The sequence below is a fragment of the Pseudophryne corroboree genome, chromosome 4, assembly GCF_028390025.1.
Source record: "Pseudophryne corroboree isolate aPseCor3 chromosome 4, aPseCor3.hap2, whole genome shotgun sequence".
Lineage (NCBI taxonomy): Eukaryota > Metazoa > Chordata > Amphibia > Anura > Myobatrachidae > Pseudophryne > Pseudophryne corroboree.
Window position 1 is genome coordinate 421,180,301 of NC_086447.1, and position 21,438 is coordinate 421,201,738.

Here is a 21,438-nt window from a genome sequence, read left to right on the forward strand (position 1 = left end):
CGGGGTGGCAGGGAGGGTGACGCAGAGACGCGGGGTGGCAGGGAGGTGGACGCAGAGACGCGGGGCGGCAGAGAGGTGGACGCAGAGAGGCGGGCGTCAGGGAGGTGGACGCAGAGAGGCGGGGCGTCGGAGGTGGACGCAGAGAGGCGGGGCATCAGGGAGGTGGATGCAGAGAGGCGGGGCGTCGGAGGTGGACGCAGAGAGGCGGGGCGTCGGAGGTGGACGCAGAGAGGCGGGGCGTCAGGGAGGTGGACGCAGAGAGGCGGGGCGTCAGGGAGGTGGACGCAGAGAGGCGGGGCGTCAGGGAGGTGGGCGCAGAGAGGTGGGGCGTCAGGGAGGTGGGCGCAGAGAGGCGGGGCGTCAGGGAGGTGGACGCAGAGACGCGGGGCGTCAGGGAGGTGGACGCAGAGACGCGGGGCGTCAGGGAGGTGGACGCAGAGACGCGGGGCGTCAGGGAGGTGGACGCAGAGGCGCGGGGCGTCAGGGAGGTGGACGCAGAGAGGCGCGGCGTCAGGGAGGGGACGCAGAGACGCGGGGGCGGCAAGGAGGGGAAACAGATGCGGGGGCGGCAGGGAGGGGACGCAGAGACGCGGGGGTGGCAGGGAGGGGACGTAGAGACGCGGGCCGGCAGGGAGGGGACGTAGAGACGCGGGCCGGCAGGGAGGGGACGTAGAGACGTGGGGAGGCAGGGCGGCAGGGAGGGGATGCAGAGACGCGGGGCGGCAGGGAGGGGACGCAGAGACGCGGTGCTGCCTGTGCACTCTCTCTCACCTGTGAAGTTGGTGCAGCGTCCCTAGTACCAGGCGTGCCGTCCCCCATCTCAGGCCTGTGCCGGCGGCAGCCCAGTCCCTGTGGTGTGCAGTCCAGGTCTCTGGGGATGGTGGGAGGCTGCATTGTCTTAGGTGTGCGGAAGAGGCGGCGGGTGTCTGTACGCGGCGCAGGGAGGCCTATGAAGCCTTCTCCTGCGCCACCCATCCCTGCTAATGTGTATTGCCGGCATACACATTAGGAGGGACGGGTGGCGCATGAGACGGGCGGGGAGGCAGCAGTCAGGCGCGGGTGATGTTGCGTCGTAACTGGAGGGACAGTGGGTCCCGGGCGCGGCTGCAGTGCCGGAGCTGGCGGAGGGCGGGAGGGGTGGTGCGGGCTGCGGCTGTATGGTCGGCCGTGGTGCGGCCGGCGGGGCCCGGCCACCGTGTCCGTGGCAGCTGTGAGAGTCTGGGAGATGGTGGGCTTGTGCGGCGGGTGGGATCGGTGCTGTGGGGTTAGCGGGTGTGTGTGCTTGGCCATCAGTGGCTGCATGTGGGAGCTGGTGGAGGGGGGTTTGGGGGGGGGGGGTGCAGGTGGCATTGGGGTGTAGGTGCCAAGGGAGGGGTGCATGGTTACCTGGCACTGTGGTGGGTCCGTCCCCTGTTGGCTTCTGTGTGGGGATGGTGTCCGGATTCAGTGGCTGCTGCTCCTGTTCTGCTAGTGGTGTGCTGGGACAGGGCAGGAGCTGCTAACTCCACCCAGCGTTAGAGTGCCAGGCACAGAGTCACAAGGCAAATATATAGGAGATATATATATCTGTATGTATGTGTGTGTGTGTGTGTGTGTGTGTGTGTGTGTGTGTGTGTATATATATATATATATATATATAAAATATATGATATAAAATTTGCAGTGTTCAATGAAATGGAGGGGCACTCTCCTCCAACATAGGGTCATAATGGTGCAACAAAATTTCATATTGCTTCTAAGGCACCAGCCTCAACAATAGCTGATATTCTGGAGGCAGAAGCAGACTCCAAGAAGGTAGTTTCCTTCCACGTATAACCCCAAATCTAGGGGTCCAGTTTTCCGGCCCTTTCGATCTCAAGGAAAACCAAAGGGAAAAAGTGATCGTAAGCAGCCCCAATACAATAAGTTGGTAAGTCAAAAAAGCATTGGGCTACCAGAGGGCCAGCTTCCAAACCAGAAGATAAGCCATCAGCCTGATGGTGCGGGGCCTCCTCCTGGGGGACCCCAGGGTAGGGGGCCGACTTCTTCATTTTGCACAGATCTGGCGGTAGTTCACAACAGATGCCTGGGTGCAAGAAGCGGTATCTCTAGGTTATGTGTTTCCCTTCAAGAAGCATCCTCCTCGTTCTTCTGCGCCAGTCCATCTCGGGTAGAGACGAAGGCCAGGGCTTTGCAAGAAGCGGTGCAGAAATTGCTTCAGTCTGGAGTAATCATTCCAGTACCCCTTGCACAACGGGGACAGAGTTTTCACTCCAACCTATTTTCTCTGACGTCCTAAGTGGATGCTGGGGACTCCGTAAGGACCATGGGGAATAGCGGCTCCGCAGGAGACAGGGCACAAAAGTAAAAGCTTTATGATCAGGTGGTGTGCACTGGCTCCTCCCCCTATGACCCTCCTCCAAGCCTCAGTTAGGTTTTTGTGCCCGGCCGAGAAGGGTGCAATCTAGGTGGCTCTCCTAAAGAGCTGCTTAGAGTAAAAGTTTTGTTAGGTTTTTTATTTTCAGTGAGTCCTGCTGGCAACAGGCTCACTGCAACGAGGGACTTAGGGGAGAAGAAGTGAACTCACCTGCGTGCAGGATGGATTGGCTTCTTAGGCTACTGGACACTAGCTCCAGAGGGACGATCACAGGTACAGCCTGGATGGGTCACCGGAGCCGCGCCGCCGACCCCCTTGCAGATGCTGAAGAGAGAAGAGGTCCAGAAATCGGCGGCTGAAGACTTCCCAGTCTTCTTAAGGTAGCGCACAGCACGGCAGCTGTGCGCCATTGCTCTCAGCACACTTCACACCAACGGTCACTGAGGGTGCAGGGCGCTGGGGGGGGCGCCCTGGGCAGCAATGAAAGTACCTATGCTGGCTAAAAATACATCACATATAGCCTCTGGGGCTATATGGATGTATTTAACCCCTGCCAGGTTGTCAGAAAAACCGGGAGAAGAAGCCCGCCGAAAAGGGGGCGGGGCCTATTCTCCTCAGCACACAGCGCCATTTTCCTACACAGCTCCGCTGCTAGGAAGGCTCCCAGGCTCTCCCCTGCACTGCACTACAGAAACAGGGTTAAAACAGAGAGGGGGGGCATTTTGTGTGGCGATATTATAATATATTAAGATGCTATAAGGGAAAACACTTATTATAAGGTTGTCCCTGTATAATTATAGCGTTTTGGTGTGTGCTGGCAAACTCTCCCTCTGTCTCCCCAAAGGGCTAGTGGGGTCCTGTCCTCTATCAGAGCATTCCCTGTGTGTGTGCTGTGTGTCGGTACGTGTGTGTCGACATGTATGAGGACGATGTTGGTGTGGAGGCGGAGCAATTGCCTGTAATGGTGATGTCACCCCCTAGGGAGTCGACACCGGAATGGATGGCTTATTTATGGAATTACGTGATAATGTCAACACGCTGCAAGGTCGGTTGACGACATGAGACGGCCGGCAAACCAATTAGTACCTGTCCAGGCGTCTCAAACACCGTCAGGGGCTTTAAAACGCCCATTACCTCAGTCGGTCGACACAGACACGGACACTGACTCCAGTGTCGACGGTGAAGAAACAGACGTATTTTCCAGTAGGGCCACACGTTACATGATAAGGGCAATGAAGGAGGTGTTACATATTTCTGATACTACAAGTACCACAAAAAAGGGTATTATGTGGGGTGTGGAAAAACTACCTGTAGTTTTTCCTGAATCAGATGAATTAAAAATTGCTAATATCTAAGAAATTATTGGCGTTATACCCTTTCCCGCCAGAAGTTAGGGCGCGTTGGGAAACACCCCCTAGGGTGGATAAGGCATTCACACGCTTATCAAAACAAGTGGCGTTACCGTCTCCAGATACGGCCGCCCTCAAGGAGCCAGCTGATAGGAGGCTGGAAAATATCCTAAAAAGTATATACACACATACTGGTGTTATACTGCGACCAGCGATCGCCTCAGCCTGGATGTGCAGCGCTGGGGTGGCTTGGTCGGATTCCCTGGCTGAAAATATTGATACCCTTAACAGGGACAGTATTTTATTGACTATAGAGCATTTAAAGGATGCATTTCTATATATGCGAGATGCACAGAGGGATATTTGCACTCTGGCATCAAGAGTAAGTGCGATGTCCATTTCTGCCAGAAGATGTTTATGGACACGACAGTGGTCAGGTGATGCGGATTCCAAACGGCACATGGAAGTATTGCCGTATAAAGGGGAGGAGTTATTTGAGGTCGGTCTATCGGACCTGGTGGCCACGGCAACAGCTGGAAAATCCACCTTTTTACCCCAAGTCACCTCTCAGCAGAAAAAGACACCGTCTTTTCAGCCTCAGTCCTTTCGTCCCCATAAGGGCAAGCGGGCAAAAGGCCAGTCATATCTGCCCAGGGGTAGAGGAAAGGGAAAAAGACTGCAGCAGGCAGCCCTTCCCAGGAACAGAAGCCCTCCACCGCTTCTGCCAAGTCCTCAGCATGACGCTGGGGCCTTACAAGCGGACTCAGGTGCGGTGGGGGGTCGTCTCAAGAGTTTCAGCGCGCAGTGGGCTCACTCGCAAGTGGACCCCTGGATCCTACAGGTAGTATCTCAGGGGTACAGATTGGAATTCGAGACGTCTCCTCCTCGCAGGTTCCTGAAGTCTGCTTTACCAACGTCTCCCTCCGACAGGGAGGCAGTATTGGAAGCAATTCACAAGCTATATTCCCAGCAGGTGATAATGAAAGTACCCCACCTACAACAAGGAAAGGGGTATTATTCCACACTATTTGTGGTACCGAAGCCAGACGGCTCGGTGAGACCTATTCTAAATCTGAAATCTTTGAACACTTACATACAAAGGTTCAAATCAAGATGGAGTCACTCAGAGCAGTGATAGCGAACCTGGAAGAGGGGACTATATGGTGTCCCTGGACATCAAGGATACTTACCTCCATGTCCCAATTTGCCCTTCTCATAGGGTACCTCAGGTTCGTGGTACTGAACTGTCACTATCAGTTTCAGACGCTGCCGTTTGGATTGTCCACGGCACCCCGGGTCTTTACCAAGGTAATGGCCGAAATGATGATTCTTCTTCGAAGAAAAGACGTCTTAATTATCCCTTACTTGGACGATCTCCTGATAAGGGCAAAGTCCAGGGAACAGTTGGAGGTCGGAGTAGCACTATCTCGGGTACTGCTACAACAGCACGGGTGGATTCTAAATATTCCAAAATCGCAGCTGATCCCGACGACACGTCTGCTGTTCCTAGGGATGATTCTGGACACAGTCCAGAAAAAGGTGTTTCTCCCGGAGGAGAAAGCCAGGGAGTTATCCGAGCTAGTCAGGAACCTCCTAAAACTAGGAAAAGTGTCAGTGCATCATTGCACAAGGGTCCTGGGAAAAATGGTGGCTTCTTACGAAGCGATTCCATTCGGCAGATTTCACGCAAGAACTTTTCAGTGGGATCTGCTGGAAAAATGGTCCGGATCGCATCTTCAGATGCATCAGCGGAAAACCCTGTCCCCAAGGACAAGGGTGTCTCTTCTGTGGAGGTTGCAGAGTGCTCATCTTCTAGAGGGCCGCAGATTCGGCATTCAGGACTGGGTCCTGGTGACCACGGATGCCAGCCTGAGAGGCTGGGGAGCAGTCACACACGGAAAAAATTTCCAGGGAGTGTGGTCAAGTCTGGAGACTTCTCTCCACATAAATATACTGGAGCTAAGGGCGATTTACAATGCTCTGAGCCTAGGAAGACCTCTGCTTCAAAGTCAATCGGTGCTGATCCAGTCGGACAACATCACGGCAGTCGCCCACGTAAACAGACAGGGCGGCACAAGAAGCAGGAGGGCAATGGCAGAAACTGCAAGGATTCTTCGCTGGGCGGAAAATCATGTGATAGCACTGTCAGCAGTGTTCATTCCGGGAGTGGACAACTGGGAAGCAGACTTCCTCAGCAGGCACGACCTCCACCCGGGAGAGTGGGGACTTCATCTGGAAGTCTTCCACAGGATTTTGAACCGTTGGGAAAGACCAAAGGTGGACATGATGGCGTCCCGCCTGAACAAAAAACTGGACAGGTATTGCGCCATGTCAAGAGACCCTCAGGCAATAGCTGTGGACGTTCTGGTAACACCGTGGGTGTACCAGTCGGTGTATGTGTTCCCTCCTCTGCTTTTCATACCCAAGGTACTGAGAATTATAAGACGTAGAGGAGTAAGAACTATACTCGTGGCTCCGGATTGGCCAAGAAGGACTTGGTACCCGGAACTTCAAGAGATGCTCACAGAGGACCCATGGCCTCTGCCGCTAAGAAGGGACTTGCTTCAGCAAGTACCATGTCTGTTCCAAGACTTACCGCGGCTGCGTTTGACGGCATGGCGGTTGAACGCCGGATTCTAAGGGAAAAAGGCATTCCGGAAGAGGTCATCCCTATCCTGGTCAAAGCCAGGATGGAGGTGACCGCACAACATTATCACCACATTTGGCGAAAATATGTTGCGTGGTGTGAGGCCTGGAAGGCCCCCACGAAGAAATTTCAACTCGGTCGATTCCTGCATTTCCTGCAAACAGGAGTGTCTATGGGCCTCAAATTGGGGTCCATTAAGGTTCAAATTTCGGCCCTGTCGATTTTCTTCCAGAAAGAATTGGCTTCAGTTCCTGAAGTCCAGACGTTTGTCAAGGGAGTACTGCATATACAACCCCCTTTTGTGCCTCCAGTGGCACCGTGGGATCTCAACGTAGTTCTGGGATTCCTCAAATCACTTTGGTTTGAACCGCTCAAATCTGTGGTTTTTAAATATCTCACATGGAAAGTGACCATGCTGTTGGCCCTGGCCTCGGCCGGGCGAGTGTCAGAATTGGCGGCTTTGTCTCACAAAAGCCCATATCTGTTTTTCCATTCGGACAGGGCAGAACTGCGGACTCGTCCCCAGTTTCTCCCTAAGGTGGTGTCAGCGTTTCACCTGAACCAGCCTATGGTGGTACCTGCGGCTAATAGGGACTTGGAGGACTCCAAGTTGCTAGATGTTGTCAGGGCCCTGAAAATATATGTTTCCAGGACGGCTAGAGTCAGGAAAACTGACTCGCTGTTTATCCTGTATGCACCCAACAAACTGGGTGCTCCTGCTTCTAAGCAGACGATTGCTCGTTGGATTTGTAGTACAATTCAGCTTGCACATTCTGTGGCAGGCCTGCCACAGCCGAAATCTGTAAATGCCCATTCCACAAGGAAGGTGGGCTCATCTTGGGCGGCTGCCCAAGGGGTCTCGGCTTTACAACTTTGCCGAGCTGCTACTTGGTCAGGGGCAAACACGTTTGCAAAATTCTACAAATTTGATACCCTGGCTGAGGAGGACCTGGAGTTCTCTCATTCGGTGTTGCAGAGTCATCCGCACTCTCCCGCCCGTTTGGGAGCTTTGGTATAATCCCCATGGTCCTTTGCGGAGTCCCCAGCATCCACTTAGGACGTCAGAGAAAATAAGAATTTACTTACCGATAATTCTATTTCTCGTAGTCCGTAGTGGATGCTGGGCGCCCATCCCAAGTGCGGATTGTCTGCAATACTTGTACATAGTATTGTTACAAAAATCGGGTTATTATTGTTGTGAGCCATCTTTTCAGAGGCTCCGCTGTTATCATGCTGTTAACTGGGTTCAGATCACAGGTTGTACAGTGTGATTGGTGTGGCTGGTATGAGTCTTACCCGGGATTCATAAATCCTTCCTTATTGTGTACGCTCGTCCGGGCACAGTATCCTAACTGAGGCTTGGAGGAGGGTCATAGGGGGAGGAGCCAGTGCACACCACCTGATCCTAAAGCTTTTACTTTTGTGCCCTGTCTCCTGCGGAGCCGCTATTCCCCATGGTCCTTACGGAGTCCCCAGCATCCACTACGGACTACGAGAAATAGAATTATCGGTAAGTAAATTCTTATTTTTTGTTCAGAAGCCAAATGGGTCCTTTCGGACCATTCTCAATCTCAAAATGCTAAACAAATATATTTGTGTAGCAAGGTTCCACATGGAGACGTTACGCTCCATAGTTTTGGCTGTGGAGCCAGGGGATTATATGGTATCCCTGGATATTCAGGATGCTTACCTACATGTTCCTATAGAACTGTCCCATCAGTGTTATCTCAGGTTCGCTATCCTTCAGCAGCATTTCCAGTTTCAGACCCTACCTTTTGGGTTAGCCACAGACCCCAGAGTATTTACCAAGATTATGGTGGTTATGGCAGTTTATCTCCGCAAGCAGGAGTTAAGAATTTTTCCATACCACGACGGCCTTTTAATCCTGGCACAATCACAGGAATTGCTCCTGTGCCATCTCCAACAGACAATAACATGTCTGCAGAGGCACGGGTGGCTCATAAATTGGACAAAATCATCTCTGGTGCCATCACAATGGATGACTCACTTGGGGGCTGTACTGGATTCAGGTCTGCAGAGAGTATTCTTACCTTGGCACAAGATATCCAAGGTACAGTCAAAGATTCAGGACTTGTTACATAGTATCCATTCATGCAGCTATGCAAGTGATGGGGTTGATGGTCTTAACATTCGACATGATGGAGTGTGCACAATTCCACTCGAGGCCTCTGCAGTGTCTGATTCTGGCCAGATGGAATGGAGTACATAAGACAATAAAGAAACAGACAATGGTACTTGCAGTAACGGTAAGATATCCCATCTAGACAAAGGGAGACCCTTTTGGATATCAGATTGGGAGATCCTGACAACAGATGCCAGTCTTCAGGGCTGGGGAGCAGTGTCCGGAATATTATGGTTCCAGGGACAATGGACCAGAGAAGAAAGTTGTCTGCCGATAAACCTGTTCGAACTTCGGGCCATATACATGGCACTGATTCAGGCAAAGGACATTCTTCAGGGAAAATCAGTCCAGATCCGCTCGAACAATACGACGGCAGTAGCGTACCTCAACTATCAGAGAGGAACTCACAGCCAAAAAGCAATGAAGTAGGTAAGTCACATACTAAAGTGGGCAGAACTCCATCTTCCAGCCTTGTCCGCAGTGTTCGTTTCGGAAGTCCTAAACTGGGAACCGGACTTTCTCAGTCGACACACCATTCAAGCAAGCGAATGGGCTCTACACCCGGAGGTCTTTCAGACTCTAGTAGATAAATGGGGGTTGCCAGAGAGAGATCTCATGGCATCCCGTTTGAAACAAAGTGCCCGTATACGGGTCAAGAACAAGGGATCCCGGGGCGATCTTTGTGGACGCCTTGTAGGTGAAATGGGACTTTCATCTGGTTTATCTGTTTCCTACGATCACCCTGTTACCCAGGGTGGTGAGGAAAATAATGCAAGCAAAGGTTGCCGTGATTTTAATAGCTCCGGCTTGGCCCAGAAGGCATTGGTACACCGATCTGCAGAATGTTGATGGACGCTCCACTTCTGCTTCCTCAAAGTCCAGATCTACTGATGCAGGGTCCCTGTTATCACAGACATCTGGATTGACTGTCTTTGATGGCGTGGCTCTTGAAACCTCTATCCTAAAGTCAAGAGGATTCTCTAAACAGTTAATTCAAACAATGCTCAGAGCAAGGAAACCCTCCTCAGCTTGTATTTATCACTGAATATGGCAGGCCTATATTCATTGGTGCAGTGTAGGAGGTGTGGACCCGAAATCGTTTAGAGTTTCCAGGGTCCTCGCATTCCTTCAGGCAGGAATGGATAAGGGTTTGATGGTGGCTTCCTTGAGATTGCAGATATCGGCATTAACTGTATGGTTCCAAAAGAAAATTACCAATATACAGGATGTGCGTACTTTTTTCCAGGGAATGCTGCGCATTCAACCTCCCTTTGTAAGTCCCACCTACAGTACCGTGGGACTTACGTTTAGTCCTGAAAGCCCTTCAAGTTGCCCCGTTTGAACCACTTAATAAAGTACATCTTAAATGGTTGACAGCGAAAGTACTCTTTCTACTGACTATGGCATCAGCTAGAAGAGTATACGATTTAGGAGCGCTGTCTTGTCCTTCCCCATTTCTGATTTTCTTATCCAGATAAAGCAGTTCTCAGAACTAGGTCTGGGTATCTTCCGAAGGTGGTGTCTAAATTCCACCTTAATAAAGTAATTGTAGTCCCGGCTTTTCAGGTATCGGGACTTTCTGCGGGAGAGGTGTCGCTGGACGTAGTCCGGGCATTAAGGATCTACGTGGATCGTACCATCAGAAAGACAGATTTTCTCTTCGTTCTCTACTGATTTCAAAAGAGAGGATGGCCTGCTACTAAACAGACGCTGGCAAGATGGCTTCGAATTACTATTTCAGAAGCATATTCTCAAGCTGATCTCCCTGTTCCGACTAATGTCTCTGCTCACTCTACTCGTAAGGTAGGCAGCACAACATGGTGCTTCAGCAGAAGAGATATGTAAGGCAGACACATGGTCTTCCATTAACACATTCATTAGACATTATGCCTTGGATACTTTTGCCTCTCATGACGCTGAATTTGGGCGTAAGTTTCTCCTGTCCAATCAGGAGCGTCCCCACCACTGAATTGCTTTGGAAAATCCCATTGTTATCCTGTGGATAACTTGTGGACCCTGCCGGAAAAATATACGTTATGCTAAGAACTTACCGTTGATAACATTATTTCTCCTAAGTCCACACCTGGCTCACCTGATTTGAGGATCCTTATACTCTCTAACCTCTTCCTTCTTGTATGGAAGGGTGTGCATGTGTGTTCTTCTCACCTGATTAGGGCTCTACATGATCTGCCTTGTGCTTTGGAATACAACTGATTTGCCTGAGCCAGTGGGTGGGATATATGGACGGGCCCGTTGCATCCTGGGAGGCCAGAAAGCTTTTGATCGTTTGGTGCCAATCCGCTGTCGCTCCATCATATCCCATTGTTATCCTGTGGAACCTGTGGGCTTAGGAGAAATACTGTTATCAACGATAGGTTCTTGCCATAACGTATATTTACAAGAGCCTCAACCACTTCTCTCCTGACATCTCCAGCTTCATTTCCTCACAATTTCCCTCCTGCCCACTTCACTCTACCTTGACTGTAGTCTTGCATATGCTCTGATTAACTCTTCCCAAGCTATCAATCGGTAATTCTCCCAGGATGCTTACACAATTTGGAACCTTCCTTCTTCCTGTTTTCAAGTCATAGCCCCTCTAGGAAGTAGGCTCTTAGCAACTCAGCAAAATTATGCCATATATGCATTGTAATTATGTATATACAGTATGTAAGCTTTATATTCTCTGCATCATTTTGTAGATATGCTGTTCTTTCACATTGTGGAATACTGAACCTTTGTGGAGTTTTATAAATAAGACAATAGTAACATCTTGGGTTCAACAAATAATAGTAGCTATTAGTTCAATTAATATATATTTATTGAAATAAATTCAAGGTTACAGTATATTCCGTATGTTTATTTTAGAACTTGTTTAACACATTGAAGAATATTCTGCACAATATATTTGGAAAAATCATGTGTTTTTTGCTTATACGGTTTTATTTTAATATTTAATGAAAATGCTGATTTAATATTGAGAGAACTTCTATCCTGTAACACACACATGTAAATGTAAACCATATATAAGGGTTGACCTATTTTAATTCTTTAACGTCCCCAATACTGTATATTGCACATTTATTGGCAAGCTGCTCAATCCAGATTGTGATGTCACTCAGGTGCTAAAAGGGAGGGGTAATTCTGTGTAAGAAAAAAAAATTTTGTTTTCCCTAATGCACACTGAGTGAAAAATAATACTACATAATAATCAGATAATACGGAGATCTTAGTTGCGTATATCTGCAGATATAGGGTTAAGCCCCCAGGCCAATCGGCAAGGCGTCTCCGTCACTGGGGGTCCCTAATACTAGGTATGGGTCCAGGGTGCAGGACCCCATCAGGTCGGCTACCCCAGGACAGCACACAGGTGAATATTAATAAGGGGTAATAAGAAGCACATAAGTGCTATGCAAGTGAAGTGTGATTAAAATAATACAAAAATATATACAAAGTGATAGGGAAAATCATAAGCGTTAATAAAGTGTTAGGGTGTGCCAACAATGTGCTTCTTATTAACCTTTATTAATTTTCACCTGTGTGCTGACCTAGGGTAGCCAACGTGATGGGGTCTTGCACCTTGGACCCATACCTAGTATTTGGGACACCCAGTGACGGAGATGCCTTGCCGATCGGCCTGGGGGCTTAACCCTATATCTGCAGATATACGCAACTAAGATCTCCGTATTATCTGATTATTATGTAGTATTATTTTTCACTCAGTGTGCATTAGGGATAACAAAATGTTTTTTCGTCCCCAATATATGACATACAGTGATCAACTTTCCCCTCTCCACATCGAATTACTTGAAGATTTGAGTTGACTAGTGCATGATCGTGCAAAGCCTATTTAAATGCCGCTCTCCTCCTTTAAACTTGGTAAATGATTATCTGGAATTTGGCAGTGGAGTCAATGGTTATGGGTATAAGTTAGTGGTCATTTGTTAACCAGTCTTTCTTGCAACTAAGTAATTGCCACAACTAGCATTTTCCAATCTCACTTTCAGGATTATGGTACAGGCAGTATTAAGGGCCCCATACACAAGAACGATAATGCCCGATTTCGTCCTTTCGGGCCGATAAATCGGATGAAAAGTGCCAAATCGGATGTGTTTTATATCCGATCCGATGCGCGATCCCATGAGCATCTGATCGGAGCCCCTAGGTCGTTAGTGCTGCACTCGTGATATGTTGGATCCCTCAGGCATGGCTGGGATCGCATACAATACATTGTATGCAAAAGGACTGCATACGATGTATCGTATGCGATCCTGCTGCCTGGGAACTTGCCGGGCAGTTCGAGGGAAATTGCATCCGACTTTAGCCTCCGACATGTTGCTGTAGTGTATGGGGCCCTTTACAATTAGTTGGAATGACTGTTGCTCGAGTCCGTTATTGTTCCTCTGCAATTACAACGCTGGGGCTGGGCTCAAAGTGATAAAACTAAAATGGTAAACGTAAGTAACACTGGCCTCTGCAAACTAGCCAAATAGTTGCTGCATGGCTTACTATATTTTGTTAGTATTGCTGATGGGTTTTAAGGGAGAAGAAATTACATTGTGTATTTTATCCCCTCAGAACTATTGTGGGAGACTACTGTAGAAAGGCTTCTTTTTGTCGTTCCCGTAATTTCTATTTAATAATAATTTACAGATGCTCCCAGTCCTACCCTAAGTTGGAAAATGGCAACATAAATAACATTAATAGTAATTCTGAATATATACAGTGTGTGTGTATACATTTGTGTATGTGTATCTATAGATATATATATATATAGATATATATATATATATATATATATATATAGATAGATATGTTTATATATAGATATATAGATATATATATAGAGAGAGAGAGAGATATATATATGTATGTGTGTATATATATATATATATATATGTATGTATGTGTATATATATATGTATGTATGTGTGTGTGTGTATATGTATATGTATATATATATATATATGGGAAGGAAAGGAACAAGCGCCTATGGTGTAGTATTTTCAGGAAGGGGTATTGATATTTTACCCACATAAAACTGCGTACCAGATAGTAGCTTGTATCCAAGGCACATCAATTCACTGGGTGTAGTATGGCTGACCGGCGGTCTCCTGACCGCCGGTCACCTTACCGACGCCGGGATCCCGGCAGCATATCGACGCCGGGATCCCGGCGGGGAGGGTCGAGTGCAGCAAGCCCCTTGCGGGCTCGGTGGCGACCTGCGGTCGCCACGGGTTCTATTCCCACTCTATGGGTGTCGTGGACACCCACGAGTGGAAATAGTCCCTGTTGGTCGGCATGCCAACCATCGGGATACTGAGCCGGCGGGATGGTGGAGGAGGTCGTGACTGTCGGTCAGCAGACCGCCGGTCACATGAATACCACCCCAATTCACTGTCTTGTGCTCCTCATATAATGCTGGAATCTACAAGTCAGAACAGGAATGCACACTCCCTATGGTGTAGTAGTTTACAGTCTGCACAATCAGATTTTTATAAAATATGCGTCCCAGATATACTTGAATAATGGGCATAACCAGTAGCCAAGGCACATCAGATCACTGTCTTGTGTTCCTCATATAATGCTGGAATCTGCAACAGTGATTGTGATGCATTCTATTCCTGTATTCAAGCCCTAGCTTGAATACAGGACCAGAATGCATCACAATCACTGTTCACAAGACAGTGATCTGATGTGCCTTGGCTACTGGTTATGCCCATTATTCGAGTATATCTGGTACGCATATTTTATAAAAATCTGATTGTGCAGACTGTAAACTACTACACCATAGGGCGTGTGCATTTCTGTTCTGACTTGTAGATTCCAGCATTATATGAGGAGCACAAGACAGTGAATTGATGTGCCTTGGCTACAAGCTACTATCTGGTACGCAGTTTTATGTGGGTAAAATATCAATACCCCTTCCTGAAAATACTACACCATAGGCGCTTGTTCCTTTCCTTCCCTTTTCTACAGATTTCGGGCCATATACCTGGTTGCCTTTGTGGAACAGAGCGGCCGCCTAAATAAAGAGGTGTGTGTACGGGATCCCGAATATCGGACAATGGTCTTTGGACCAGACTCTATAAGAATAGGACCAGCTGCAGAAATTTTCTTCTCTTTTTTTTTTTTTTTTTTTTTTAACGTTTCAATGTACTCACCATTATTATTTTTATTTTTTCTACCAGGTATTTAGTGCTTGAGAAACTTCGAGAAAAGGCAGATAAAATTCATATTTTTAGTTCTTTTTTCTATAAGCGCCTAAATCAGAGAGAGAGGAGGAATCTTCAGGATACTGCTAACTTAACGTAAGTACATATAAGCCAACTGAGTAGCTACATGATATTTTCTCTGCTGTCTTTTAATGTCTACATAACATTTTAATGCATGGTGGACTGCTCCTTTTTTCCCAGGCAGAGTTCTGTGATTACAGTAAAAGCACATCTTGGCAATGGAAATTTTGGCATCTGCATTTTACAATATAAACATTTTCCCCATTAACCATCATAACAGAACAAGTTAGCAAAGTTAATTTTGGATAGAGACACTTTTTTTTTTATAGGACTGCCAACATAGTGTATACTCATGACCATAATGTATACTTTCTTTTAAAAATAACAATACAAATTAACAATATCACAAGTCTAGATTATGTATATATATATTTGTTTTTCCATAGATTGCAGCAAAGGAGACATGGAAGAGTTAAAACATGGACTCGGCACGTGGATATCTTTCAAAAAGACTTCATTTTTGTTCCACTTAATGAAGCGTATGTAAAATCGAGAACTGCAAATAACAAACTTTTGCATGCTCATTTCCATATAAAGAAATCCTGCTAAGTACAGCCTAAATTGCCAGACTGTAAAAAATCAGCTCTATTCTATGTTTGATAATCCAACAGGCACATGGACAATAAGAAGCATAGTTCATTCTTTGTAGTGTATTTTAAAATATTTTCAAGACAACTGATCTTACTTTATGTCAAAATGAATTGTAACTAATTTAGACTACACAATAGCAGTGTTTCCTAAACTCTATCCTCAGTGCACCCTAAAGCCCAGTACTCACGGGCCGATCAAGGAGAGATGCGTGCTGAGCGAACCGCTCAGCACACATCTCTCCTGCCGCTCAGCACAGCGCGATCTGTGCTGAGCGTGCGGGGGGAGACGGGGGGCCGCTCACTTCACCCAGCGGGTGAAGTGAGCGACCCGCTAGATTGGCCTGCATGCAGGCCAATCTAGCAGCGGCGATAGCGATGTGCGGGGCCGCGCATCGCTATCGCCGAGGGGGCTACACACGGAGCGATCCTGCCGATATTCTAAGCAATCTAGTCAGATTGCTTAGAATATCGCTCCGTGAGTACCCCCCTTAACAGTCCAGGTTATCTTTGCTAGAGTTATCTTTGCTAGAACACAGATAATATAATATAATCACTTTGATTGACCAATCTTTGCTCAACCATGGATATTCATTTTTTTTTTATATTTTCATTGTATGAAAAAGGCATATGAAGGTACAATAGGCAACGTTGAACCAGTCAATTGCATAAATGTAACAAGCGGTACACATTAGTAAGCAAAAACATACAAAAAGCACCACAGAGTAAGAGACCGCTAATATAAAGCCTTCATATATCTGACACATATCACATCAAAAAAGAGAATGGCATAAGATCGAAGAGAAGAAGAAAGTCAGAAAGAGACAGGGAGGGGTGGTGGAGGGGGGGGAGAACAGTAGGGGCGAAGTGAAGCAGGAGTGCGTAGGTTAGACATCAGTATCATAAAATATAGATTGGAGTAGAGGCAATAAAGAAAACAAAAAACTAGGTCAATACCTTAGCTTAGGACAAAGTACGGCATAAGTACCAAGAGGTGGTTTCAAATACTTTAAGTATGTTATCCGGGGTGGAGGAGTCGAGGGAGTCAACAAGAGCACCCCATTTTTTATAAAAGGAGATCACCCCCGTTTCAAATGCAGGATATATAGATTGGCGGTAGTAATACAAAGTCTTAAGTAATAAGGATTTCACCACAGTCAAAAAGGGGAGTGAGGTGGAGGTCCAATTACAAAGAATAACTTTCTTTGCAACGGTGACAATGACTGCTAATAAGGGTAAGACGGAGACTTCACTGGTCCCCAGATCCCAAGCCTTACAATTTGCACAGAGCAATGCAAGAGGATACATACAGAGTTTCATATGAAATATAGAGTTGATATAATTGACAAGTGTACCCCAAAACTTCTGTATTTTAGGACATTGCCAGAAGTTATGGAAAAAAGTGGCATTAGGACATTTGCATTTAAGACATACCCCCAACTCTCCCAAAACCCTGCGGCAGCGCCTAGCTTGAGAAATATATAAACGGTTTAGCATTTTAATATCATGAAGCACACTAAAGGTGAGCACAGTCCCACCTGGGTTGAATACATCCTTAATTTTAGCAATACCACTATCCCTCCAGAGCAAGTATGTAGTGTTTCATGTCAAGCCCAGGGGGGGGAAAAAAGGGGATTGCCCCAAAATGTTAAATATTTGGAAGCAGTGTAAGGATGAGATAATTTGTGGCATATTGATTTCCAAACAAAGTAGGTGTCATGGAAGAGTATATTAGTAAGAATGTGGGCGGGAATTAGACGTTTTGGTGTATGCAGTAGAGCAGCAGATGAGGAAGGGTGAAATAAACTGTTTCAGAAACGGAGTGGGTATAAACTGCTGTCCCAGAAAACCAATCATTTATATATCTAAAAAAGACAGCCTTCATAAATATGTTTAGTTCTGGGAGACCTAAACCACTAAGGCAATTGCAATTTAGCCACCGCAATACGGGGGTGTCCCACTTGTCATATAAAAGAGGTAAAGAGTTGCATACAATGTTTAACATCATGTTGGGAAAGAACTATGTGCAACATCTGAATTGGATAAGATAGCTTTGGGAAAATCACAATTTTAATAAGGGCTATAAGACCCATCATAGATAGAAGCAGCATTTTCCAGGTATCCAGCAAATTGGCAATACGTGCAGTAATAGGGGCAAAAGTTAAACTATATAGAGACAACACTTTCAAAGGAATAACAATGACCAGGTCTTTAAAATCAGAAGTAGTTATGCGGAATTGGGCAAAGGAGGGGTTCTCCAAGGTTAGCGCAGTAAGGCCATGGAAGGGCATCAGTTCTGTTTTTTATAAAAATTAATTTTGTAACCAGCAAAAGAACCAAAGGAAGTGAATAAAGAGGGGATTACTGGCAAAGAGGAAACAGAATCGAAGACAAACAAGAGCATGTCGTCAGCGAACAGTGATAATTTAAGCTTAGTTTGGCCTATAAATATCCCTTTATATGCAGGGAACGGCACAAAGCGATAGATAACGATTCTAGGGCTCGTACAAATAATAGAAGGGATAGAGGACACCCCAGCCTGGTGCCACGAGCCACCAGAAAAGAGGAAGACAAAAAGCCAAGCTGGATACCTGGGTGGTGGGAGAAGAATATAAGGCCTGAAGAAGAGATACAAAATCTAAAGAGAAACCAAACTTGGTCAAAGAATGATAAAGGTGATCCCAGGTGGCCATGTTGAATGCCTTCTCAGCGTCCATAGAAATAATCACCTGAGGTGAGGAAAAGGGGGAGGAGGCCGACGACCGAACCACCAAGTTCACCTTGCGAATATTAATCGTGGAATGACGTCCCAGAATAAAACCAGTTTGGTCAGGCTCTACAATAGAGGGTAGAATCAACTTCAGTCTATCAGAAATAATTTTCATAAACATTTTGTAACCACATCTAAAAGAGAAATAGGGCAGTATGGTGCAGGGAACAAGGGATCGCTGCCAGGCATGGACAGTACTTTATTAATAGCACTATTAAAGTGTGATGGAAGCACATGATTGGTAAGAATGGAATGAAAAAGGTCCGTAAGAGGAGAGCATACATGATTACGTAGAATTTAGAAAAATTCCCCGGGAAAACTGTTAGGGCCAGGTGCTTTCAAGGGTTTAAGTTTACCAATAACAGCAGAAACTTCATCGAATGAAATAGGGGCAAGAAGGGAGGCAGATTGCTCTGGAGTGATAGTGGGGTATGGTAATGGTGTTCCAAAAGAGGTATTTTTGGTCCAAATCGACATCCGGAGTAGAATACAAATCTGCATAGAAATCTCTCAAGGTAGTAGCTATATCTTGGGCCTTATGCAGTACAGACCCAGAGGGGGACTTTAAAGCCGTAATGGAGGATGGAGCAGTATGGCTCCGCAATACGTTTGACAATAGTCTTCCTGCTTTGTTATCAAACTTATAAAATTGACAATTCTTAACGAAAAGTGTGACGGGCAGTCAATTTGTCAAGAACCCCATCAAAATGAGCTTTTGCTTTAAAATAAAGTTCTCTGAGGGAGGGTGAGATTTGAAAGCCTGGAAAGAAGCTGCAAGGTCTGTCTGGGCCTGAATATACAACTGGGATCAATTCTTATTATGTTTAGCATTATAAGCTATAATGACCCCCCTGTAGAACCGACTTAGCAGCCTGCCAGAAAAAGGCAGGTTCCTCCGCATGAGACCCATTATTGTCCGCATAGTCGCACCATGCCGTCTCCAGAGTATTACGAAACTTCACAGAGTTAGCCAAATAGACAGGAACTTCCACGGCCTATGGAAGCCAATGTCTGACAGGGGAAAGGGAGAACAAAGTCAGGGCATGGTCGGAGAGGCATACATGTTCAGTCTGAGAGTCATCAACTCTAGAGAGCCACCTAGCAGAGAGCAAAACGTAATCTATGCAGGAAAGCGCGGTTTGAGCAGTGGACAAACGTGAATTTATCAGTCGGGTGGAAGGATCTCCAGACATCAGTAAGATGAAGGTCAGCGTACAACTGTGGAATACCAATAGGTACAGGACGTGTGGGTTTAATAGGTGGACGCTGCCGGTCAATGTAGTCAGAGGCCATTATATTGAAATCCCCACCCACAATTAAAGTGATGTCAATATAGGGGCTAAGTTTGGCCAATAGAGACTGAAAAAATAATTTTGAGTAGGCATTAAGAGCATATACGTTACAAAGTGTGAATTTCTGCCTAAGTATAATAACCTCCGAAATAACATAACGCCCATTGGGTCGGTGTAAAATCTATGTAGCTGAGGAGCAAGTTGTTTTTTGATAAGAGTGAACACTTCACGCTTCTTGGAAACCATGGATATTCTTAAAACCAGGACTGTTAGGGGGTCTTGAGGATAGAGTTTGGTAAACACTCGAGTAAGTTTAAGCCTTTTCTTTGCAAAAGCTTATTTTACAGTCCTATGTTGCAGAATGTTAAAGGCGGTCTTCCTTTTTCTATCCTGTCTAGAAATATTTTGAAAACGTATGTTTAACTTTTCAAAGTAGCCACCTTTTGCAGATATAACTACTGAACACGTGCCTTTCTTTATACAATGGAAATCAAGAATTGTTCAGTAACATTGTCGCAGAAGTTCCCACAAATATGTTGGCACTTGTAGGCTGCTTTGATTTCTGTCCCATTTATGCCAAACCAACTTGATGGGGTTTGTCTGGAAACTGTGCTGGACATTCCATGATTTGAAGCCTTTGTTTTTTTTTCTTTTTATCAAAGGTAGTTCTGACATTGCCTGGTGGTATGTTTTGGTTCATTATATTGCTGTAGGATGAACCCTTGACCAACTAGGTGTAGACCAGAGCGCATTGCATTGCTCTACAAAATGCTGTTGTACCCATTTTGGTTCAGGGTGCCAGTCACTCTGCAAGTAGAGTCCCATACTATCATGCTTTCTTCTCAATATTTGACAGTTTGTGTCACAGGAATTTATTTACTGTCAAGTAGGCGAAAGGATGTAGAATTTATTTACTAAGCAGTCAATTGTAAAAACCTTTGCCTCCTGTCGTGTTAAAGTATGACGTTTAAAAGGACAATACTTTTAATGGGATGCATGCGGCAACCTGGCGGTCGATGCTGGAATACCGACACCACTTAGGAGAGCGGCAGCCGACATCCCAAGGTAATACCGAGGTATGGGTTAGGGCCCCGTGGGAGGGGTGGGGGGTCTTAGGGTCAGGCACTAGGGGGCTGGGGGATTAGGGTTAGGTACTGGGGGGGGGGGGGGGGGGGGGACGGTGGTTAGCCATAGCCACCACCCCTGAAGGCTTAGGGGAGGGGAGGGGGAGTGTTAAAATACTTACCCCTTCCAGTGTCGGGATGGCGCTTTAAGCCATGTGACCTCTGGCATCCTGACTGCTGATATTACATACTGAATCCCTTTTAATAGCAAAACATCCCATATTTCTCTTTCAGTGAGGCTTGTGTGATTCTGGACCATGGGATTGCAGGCTGGGGATGGAGACCTTTATTTGGGGTGCGGGGGGGGGGACTTTATTTTTCTTTCCAGTATGGGACTGTGTGCTGCTTGTCTCTGCTGCCGGAGACTAGTTTGCTGTGAGACAGGAGCAGCGGGGGGTGGTGTAGGGACCCCGCTGTGCACTCTGGTCTCAGCGGAGACCGCCTGGCCCAGGGACAGTGAGCAAGGGAGGTGCCCGTACAGGCAGCCGATGATGGCTAAACATGTGCTTCACTCCTCAAGGGGAGGGAAAAGCACTATCTGGCAGGTGATGGAAGTCACTGTGCAGCGGGGCGGAGTCTCAATTGCTGGTCTACCCTGTGCTGTGTGGTAGCATCTGGTACAGGCTGCCCTGCTGTGTAGGAAGAAGAGAAATTAAACTGAAACTCTTACCTTATTAATCTCATCATGTGTCCTGGTGCACGTTTCAGCTCTGCTTCTCTCCTCTACAACTGCATGTGGATAGATTATTATAATCTTTCTGCTTTTATTGCCTTTACAGTCTGTAATTGTTGTGCAGTTGCTAAATGACCTGTTAGTTTTTCACTTTTACTTTTCTCCCGGTAACATCGCCTAAGCATCAGGGTACACTCTTAAGGT

The 21,438-nt window shown here is 46.7% G+C and overlaps 1 protein-coding gene across 3 annotated transcripts in view; it reads left to right on the forward strand.

Annotated features, from left to right (window-relative positions):
• The window catches only part of SENP6 (SUMO specific peptidase 6), a 343,996-nt gene that overhangs the window by 263,129 nt on the left and 59,429 nt on the right, over window positions 1-21,438 (forward strand). For all 3 annotated transcript variants that reach the window (XM_063916838.1, XM_063916835.1, XM_063916837.1), the window contains 2 exons: window positions 14,684-14,803; window positions 15,175-15,267. In XM_063916838.1, coding sequence (XP_063772908.1) covers window positions 14,684-14,803; window positions 15,175-15,267 — 213 coding nt within the window. The remainder of the gene's footprint in view (window positions 1-14,683; window positions 14,804-15,174; window positions 15,268-21,438) is intronic.